Raw genomic sequence first — 7,690 nt, 5'->3', positions numbered from 1 at the left:
CATTTTGGTGAACAGGAACATTTTGGTGAACAGGTGTGTTCGCTATTTAAAAATCCGGGAGGTCATTACAGAAAAATGTGCAAGCAGCAGATTTGAACATTTCCTCTTAACTTTGCTCCAGAACACTCAGAAGGAGGGACACAGCTTCAATATTTAAATCAAGAACTGCTCCCAGCACCCAAGGGCGAGCGAGAGGGCACAGGTGCGACGCGGGCTGTCCCCAGCCAGCGCACCCAGCTTTTCTCTCCCCGGCGTTGTTAAATCCGATTTTCGCGGGACACAAAGCCGGCAGTGAGCGGCTGCCGGAGCAGAGCAGCTGCAGCGGCGCTGGAGGGTGAATAATTGATGTGCTGGCAGCTCCGGGCTGGTCCTGTCGCTGTCACCCGGCCGGGAGCGCATCCCGGGGATGCCCCGGCCAGCGCAGCCCTCGGGCATCTTCTGCACCCCGGGCTGGAGGGAAACGCGGCTTTGGGGTGAGTTTGGGGTGAGTTTGGGCAACTTCGGGGGGGTTCTGAGCGTCCTGCCAGCTCCTTTCGCTCCTGTGCCGGTCTTTCTGAAACCAGACTCTGTTCTTTTGGAGTCTGAAGTGAGTTTTAAAAAGCCTAAAAAGGCAGGAAGTACTTTTCTTTTTAACTCTAGGGAATATGTAAACAGCACCTACAGAACTGGCACTGAAGTTGTGATGAAGCTGACTGAAATTAGCTGGTGGTATTTAAGTTTTCAACCCCCCCCTCCCCTCCCTGTAGCTAGCCCTGGACAAGCTACTAAAACAAAAGATATTTATGTTCCCTTTATGATTTTCCCAAACTAAGATTAATGTAATTTGGTGTGAAATGTCTGAGCTTGAAAGAAGTTTTGTTTTCCATAGAAAAAAAGTTGGTTCCCTGTCGGAAGTTTAACTTGTGCTGTTGTTTTTATTCAGTTAGAGACATTTCTCAATGTCATTTCTCAGTGACCTGAGACCTGCATCAAGTTCTTAATTAATAACTCTGCATTCAATGCTCTATTTTACCTTAAAGTAGTGGAAAAGTAACCTAATTTTCCTAAGGATAGTGAGGAGATATATTTTATATATAAAGCACATGGTAGTGACGAACTAAAGCAACTCTCACCCCTTCTTTATAAGGCGAAAAACATCAAAGTATTTTTGTTCTGTTAATCATTAACAGCACCTACCTATAACACTTGTTCAACTGTCTGAGTTATTTTCCAGCAGCTCTCCTGCCAGCAGTGCCTGGGAGCTCTCAGGTAACTCAGTCCTTGGCACAGTTAAAAATTGATACAAAAGCAATCAGCTCCCGAGAGCAGAGGCCAGGGGTAGGAGCAGGGATGTGAGATGAATCATGAATAAGCCTTGATTGTGAATAACAAGTTCCCTCTCCTTTTATTTGTTTTTAATTGCATAGTGCACATTCTGCTGCTCCTGCTTTATTTCCTTTGTTTTGATCACAAAAGCATTTCTTCTTTGGCATCTCAAACCCAGCCAAATTTTGAAGGGATACAAGTCCAGCACAATGATATCTGGTGCTAACAGTAATTAAATGCCCATGTTAAAAAAAAAAAAAAAAAAGAAAACAACAAAAAACCAAGAGGTGAAAAGAGGGATGTGTAAACACCAGGAGATATGCAAAGAATGGATGTAATCCTGCACTCCTTAACCATGGGAGTCATCCTTATTCAGGAAAATAATCCTGCTGCTTTCAATAGACATCAGTGGGTGCTGGAGCACCAGGCCCAGCTTTTCCAAGGAGATAACAGTGTTTTACCTGGGTTTTTTCTGCACTGCAATTTTAGCAACACAGCTCTTGCTGATGTGTTTGAATGCATTAGTGATAATATTAAATTAGGCTTTACCTGATGTCTGTTTTGCCTCTGCAAGTGTGAAAGAGAAAATGGGATAATGGATGAGATGTGGCAGGGAGAAGGTACAAACCCCACGTGTTTTATTGGCTACCCCTGTTCCCTGTGTTTGCAAATCACTTTTTGGTCCATGGGATGTATCAAATTTGCTTTTTTTGGTTTTTTGGTTTTTTTTTAGGATAGGATGCAACTTTAGCACCAAAAAACTCCTGCTGTCCCTTAAAGTGTATTCGGATCTTCCTAAAATTGATGTTAATAAATATTGTCCATCAGATTTAAATACAAGGGGACTGTAATAATGTCCAGGGAGTGTTTTTTACTGTTGTGATGCTCTGTGATCTTGCAGGAATGACACATTTTTATATAAATGTGGTGGTTTTGTTGCCCTTTTCACCAGCCCAGCTCAGCATTTCTGAGCTTTGCCCTCCCAGGCAGCGTGGTGCTGCCCTGTAATCCAGGAGGGGGCTTGGGAGCACCTGAGTGCCCTTCCCCAGGCAGAGCAGCTGTTAATGAGGAAAACTAATTACCTAAAAGCTTTCAGCAGGATGGGGTTGTGAAGTATAAATAGTCATGAACTGCTCCTGGTGCTCTGTGTTTGTGCTGCTGCCAGCACTGGTGGGGTGGAGGGGAGTGACCCTTTGCAGTCACTGCTCTGTGGGGGAAAATTAGGAAAGAAATTATATGTGAAAAGTTGAAATAGAAAAAATTACAAGTGAAAATGCACTGGATGATGATCCCAGGTGATATTAAAAGCTTACTCTGAAGTGAGGTTGGCATTAAGTCTCCATTGGCTTTTTGTTGTTGCATTGAGCTATCAAGAACGAGCTGGTTTTCTTCCCTCAGCTTTCTTACATGGTGGTTTCTATTTAAACATGAGGTTTAGTAGATTAACAGCATTTATTTGCTGCAGAAGCAGTTTAGGGCTGAGGTTACATCACTCTCAGAGAGCTGGAAGCCATAAAATGACCCCGGTGCCAAGGGCTGGGGGTACAAAGTGGCGGCTGCAGGAGGCTGCGGTGGCCCTGGGCAGAATTTCCCTTCTCTTACTCCATGCAGAGTCCCAGCAGCAGCATCAGCTCCCTCCAGGGAAGTCCCTTTCTGTCCCTGAACCCTGCCCATGGAGAGTTCCCAGTCCTTGGAGAACCCCACAAGCACTGGTTGTGTGTTAATTTGAACTTTATGAGTTTTGAAGGTGCATTTCTTGCATCTGCTCTTTTTTATTGAATTCTACCTATAAAAATCCAAACCACACATGCAGCAATTGTTATTTGAGGATCTCCTTCTGGCATTGGGCACAGGTTAAGTGCCCATTTTAGTTTTTATTACTTTTTGAGAATTCCAGAGGTGGCTGTTCAAGCAAATTTCTTGGAAAGTTTTTCAATCTTGGCCAAAATATGCTCTGGAATGGTTCAGCCTGTTTTGTATCAAAAATTGTGTGTGCAGTGATGTAAAATGGCTGGGTTTGGGGTTTTTTTTTGGTATAAATAGTGTATGGAAAAGGTGTTTTCTGTGATTATTGATGTGTCATTCTTATGTCTCTCGTTGTCATGGCTGGTACTTGGTCAGAGGTTGGACTTGATGATCTTGGAGGTAATTTCCAGCCTTAATGATGCTGTGATCCTGTGACTTTGAGGTCCTTTCCAACCTCAGTTATTCTGTGATCTTGTGATTTTAAGTGGAAAAGCTGAGCTGGTGTGAGTGTACATGTTGTATTTCATGGATGACTACAGGCAGATGATAAATCTGCAATGCATATTTTTAAAATGAAGGTTTTCCCTTGTCCTCCACGAGTTCCTCTGCTGCAAATCCCAGCCTGGGAGCAGAGTTCCCAACACTCCTCGCTTGTTTGTGCTCCAGCCCAACCCCAATGTCCCCCCAGGGCATTTTCAAGGGCGTTCTTGTCTCCTGCGCTGCTGCTCCTGATCCATGAGACATTTCTGCATCCCTGGGAGAGCAGGGGACAGCCCCACTCCCACCTCTGTGTGTGGTCCCACCCCAAACCTGTCCCAGATTGCCATCAGTGCTGTGCATTAATCACTGAGTTAATTGGGTGATGCTGTAACTCCTCAGTCACACACCTGGCAATCCACTGAGCAAACTCCTCTGGGGAATAAGCCCTGACCAATGCCTGTGACAAGGGATTCTCTTCCTCCCCTCCCTGCAAAGTACAAACAGCTCTAAGTGTTGGGTCCCCACTTCTGGATGGTGTGCTGCCATTAATAATTATTAGGGTCCTGCACAGGCTTGTATCACAAGCAGCTAAAAATGTCTTTAGTGCCCATGGCAGGAGGTGGAACGAGGTATAGAAACCTTTGCTGGTGATTAAAGCCCGTCAGTGCAGGGTTTATGAGGGGCAGAGGACAAAACAGTGCAGGAAACACACAATAGCCAGTGACAAAATCAGCTAATCACAATTACCTTGGCTGTCTTTTGGAAGAAGAATGGAATCAAGAGAATATGGACATATTTTCCCTTGTGCCTGTAGGATAAATAAAATGGAAAAAAGAAGTGTTTTGGCAGCAGAAGGTAACTCTGGCCACATGGCCATGGGTGCTCTGGGACACCTCTGGGACTGGGTTTCAGATCTCTTTGGGTTTAACTGATTGCATTTAGTTTTCTGCTTCTATTGCTCTGGATTCCTAGTGCCATGTGAAGCTGCCAGTATGGAAAATGGATTTGGGAGGTTGGGCAGCTTGGGGAGATACCTGGCAAGGCTTGGCCCTGCAATTCCCATGAGAAACAGGGCAAGGCAGAGCCCAGGGCCACACATGGAGAGCTTCTGCCTCTTCTGAAACCAGCTGCTGCTCTTTGGAGCATTTAAAATTATTTTTAAATTCCCTTTCTGGATAAAATCAAACTTTAACAGGCAAAGTTCCTGTGCAGAACAAGAGAACATTGTTTTTAATGTAATTTTGGTTAACAGGACACCTGTAAGAACAGATTATACTGAAAGCAAGGTTTCATCAACATTAGGTGGCTGGGGCTCACTTTGCTTAATTTTCTGGGGCTGAGCTGCCCATGAGATCCCTCACCTGCATGAATTGTCAGCTTTGCAAAGGCAGAGGAGCAGCCTGCAGGTGACTGCACCAAATCCCTCTGTTTTTCAAAGAGCAATTGAAGCAATGTGGTTTTATTCCCATTTTCCATGCCTGGAGCTGGTTGAGATCCCACAAAGGGCATTGTCCCAGCGTGTGACACGCAGGGAGGGCACTGTGGGAGGATGCCCTGGCCGTGCACAATGAAATGCTCTCTCCATGGAAAATGAGAGAGTTGATGTCAGCCTTTGCCTGCTGGGCCCAGAGCTGAGCCACCCAAACTCTCCTTTCCCTGTTTTATCCTCTCAGTGTTACCTCAGCCTGACTTTCTCACTGCTGAATTTCCTAGCAGGCAAACACTGCTCACTCTGGGTTTTTCCCTTTCTTTCCTTGCCTGCACATTGCCTTGAACAACAGCTCCTGACCTACTTCTGTCTTTTAATTGCTGCTGCAATATGAATTTTAATTCCAGCCAGAGTCCAGATGTACTGAGGATGCACAGCACATGCCAGGGCCAGGCCATTTATCTCCCAGGCCAGTCTTTCCCAGCCCTTTGAATCCAGGGGCCCCTTAACCTTTCTGAAAAAATATCTGAAGCCATCATCACGTATTTCCCTGTTGTCTGCTGATGGGAAATGCAGATAATAACTGCTAATCTAAATGCTAATATGTATTTTCTCTGACAGCTTAGTTGGTTTTACTGTTCTTTAACCTTTGGCTGAAAATATTAATGGAGATGGATGTGAGCCTGGTGCTTCCATCCCCCAGTGCCCAAATGAACCTGGGCAGTGACAATTTATAGGTCAATTTATATTTTTATTGTTATACTGAGTACTTTTTGCTTCTTTTCATGGCTCTTTTTGGGGAATTATGGACATTAGAGGATGAGTGGGTCACTGAAAACTCAGAATTCTGGATCTGGGGAGATCACAGTTGATGAACAAGGAATTAAGTTTAGCATTTTCCAGAAGGGTTCTGTGAACTTTGTTCCCCCCAAAAAATATCCTTATTTACTTCTCTACACTTGAGAAGAAACACTGGCTACAGGTGCTGCATTTTGAGCATCTCAAGAATTTCCTCTCCTGGGGACATTGTTTTGCTTAGCTAAGATCTCCCTCTTTTTATTCCACAGAAATGGGAAATGAGGACAAGTTATCAATGTGCCTTCTCCTCAATTAAATTAACTCACAGAATTAAAACTGAACTCAAGAAAAGCTTTAATCTTAATCATTCTGTGGTTGTAGCTTGTGAAGGACTCAGGAATCCTTTGGGAGGGGGAAAAATGTATTTAAAAACATAAGCTGGTTTAGGCTCAGGTTTTTCTGGGATACACTAGATTTTAATTAAACAGGAGTTCAATTAATTATAATTAATAAGTAGAATACAGAAAAGGAGAGCTGCTCATACTCTGGAGAGTCAGAAAATGAGGAGAAAATTGGGGATACAGCCTCACACAAGCCCTGGGAATGCGGCTGGGAGGAGAAGTCCAGGGAAGGACGGCACACAGAGGAGGATGCTTCCCTCCACCATTCCAGAATCCTCTTTCCCATAAATATTTTCCAGCCCTTTGCTTGCTGGTCACTCTGCCAAGGGAGGATTTAACAGCACAGATGCATCAAATCATTATCCCAGTGATGTATTACAGGTACAATGTGTATTGCAACCTGTTCTCACAGCAGCCAGAACGTTAGTGCCTGATATTATTACTGATATTTGATGTACAATCCAACTCTATTTAATTAGTTCACTAAAATGCATTTTCTGCCAGAGATACAGTGAACAGGAAGGAAAATCACCTTCCTGGAGAAATGCCTTGTAGCAGGATGACTGAAAAAAGCTGATAGTAGAGTCTGAGAGGCAGAAATTGAGCACATCAATCCTGCAGATCCCCCAAAATGTGTGGAACCTCGTAGCTGAGATTTTGGAATACAAGCTGGCAATTTAGCTGTAAAATAAAACTCTTTAAAAGGAAACTCCCATGATGTTACCTATAAACACTTTAGAACAGCAGATTAATCTGGAGTTTATGGGTAAGATAGCAGAGAGATGCTTCTGTGCTCAAGGAAGTATTTTTATGTTTGCCTAAATGACCTCTTCTTCATCCAAAGAGCTGCAGCTTTGCCTTAGACACGAAATTGAGCTGTGGCCTGGGGAGTCATCCCTACCACAGCCACACTTGTGTTGTCTCCTTGGTACCCACGGTCACAGTGGCACCAGGGGATCATTAAGAAAGGTTTCATCTTCTTTTTGCATCCTCTGAGGAGGCAGGAGAGCAGGATTTTGGCACGAGCTCTGAGTTGGGCTCTGGGCTCCTCTGCGTGCTGGATGGCAATTTGTGCACTGCTGTGCTGCCCAAAGCCACAGCCTCCCTGAGCAGCACAGAGCCCTTCCCTGAGCACCTGAGGGGGCAGAAACAGCCTCCTCCTCCTCCTCCTTCTGTCCTGTGGGAAACTATTGTGAAACAGGGCCCCCGACAAACGAGGGAATGATGCATCTGACTCCATGTTCTCAGAAGGCTAATTTATTACTTTATGATACTATATTATATTAAAGAATATTATACTATACTAAAAATACAGCAAGGATACTTACAGAAGGCTAAAAAGATAATAATGAAAACTTGTGACTCTTTCCAGAGTCTTCACACAGCTTGGCTCTGATTGGCCAAAGAGTGAAAACAACTCACAGCAGAGTCCAATGAAACAATCTCCAAACACATTCCACATGAGCACAACACAGGAGAAGCAAATGAGATAAGAATCGTTTTTCTTTTCTCTGAGGCCTCTCAGCTTCCC

At 44.3% G+C, this 7,690-nt stretch overlaps 1 protein-coding gene across 1 annotated transcript in view; it reads left to right on the top strand.

The window, feature by feature from the left end:
- The first annotated feature begins 389 nt into the window (after nt 1-389).
- The window catches only part of C8H10orf90 (chromosome 8 C10orf90 homolog), a 63,018-nt gene continuing 55,717 nt past the window's right edge, over nt 390-7,690 (top strand). Inside the window, 1 exon segment of the mRNA XM_036385195.1 lies at nt 390-473. Within this exon segment, the coding sequence (XP_036241088.1) occupies nt 407-473 (67 nt within the window). The 5' untranslated portion in view covers nt 390-406.

This window comes from Molothrus ater, chromosome 8, assembly GCF_012460135.2.
Source record: "Molothrus ater isolate BHLD 08-10-18 breed brown headed cowbird chromosome 8, BPBGC_Mater_1.1, whole genome shotgun sequence".
NCBI lineage: Eukaryota > Metazoa > Chordata > Aves > Passeriformes > Icteridae > Molothrus > Molothrus ater.
This window is presented reverse-complemented; position numbering and strand designations above follow the sequence as displayed.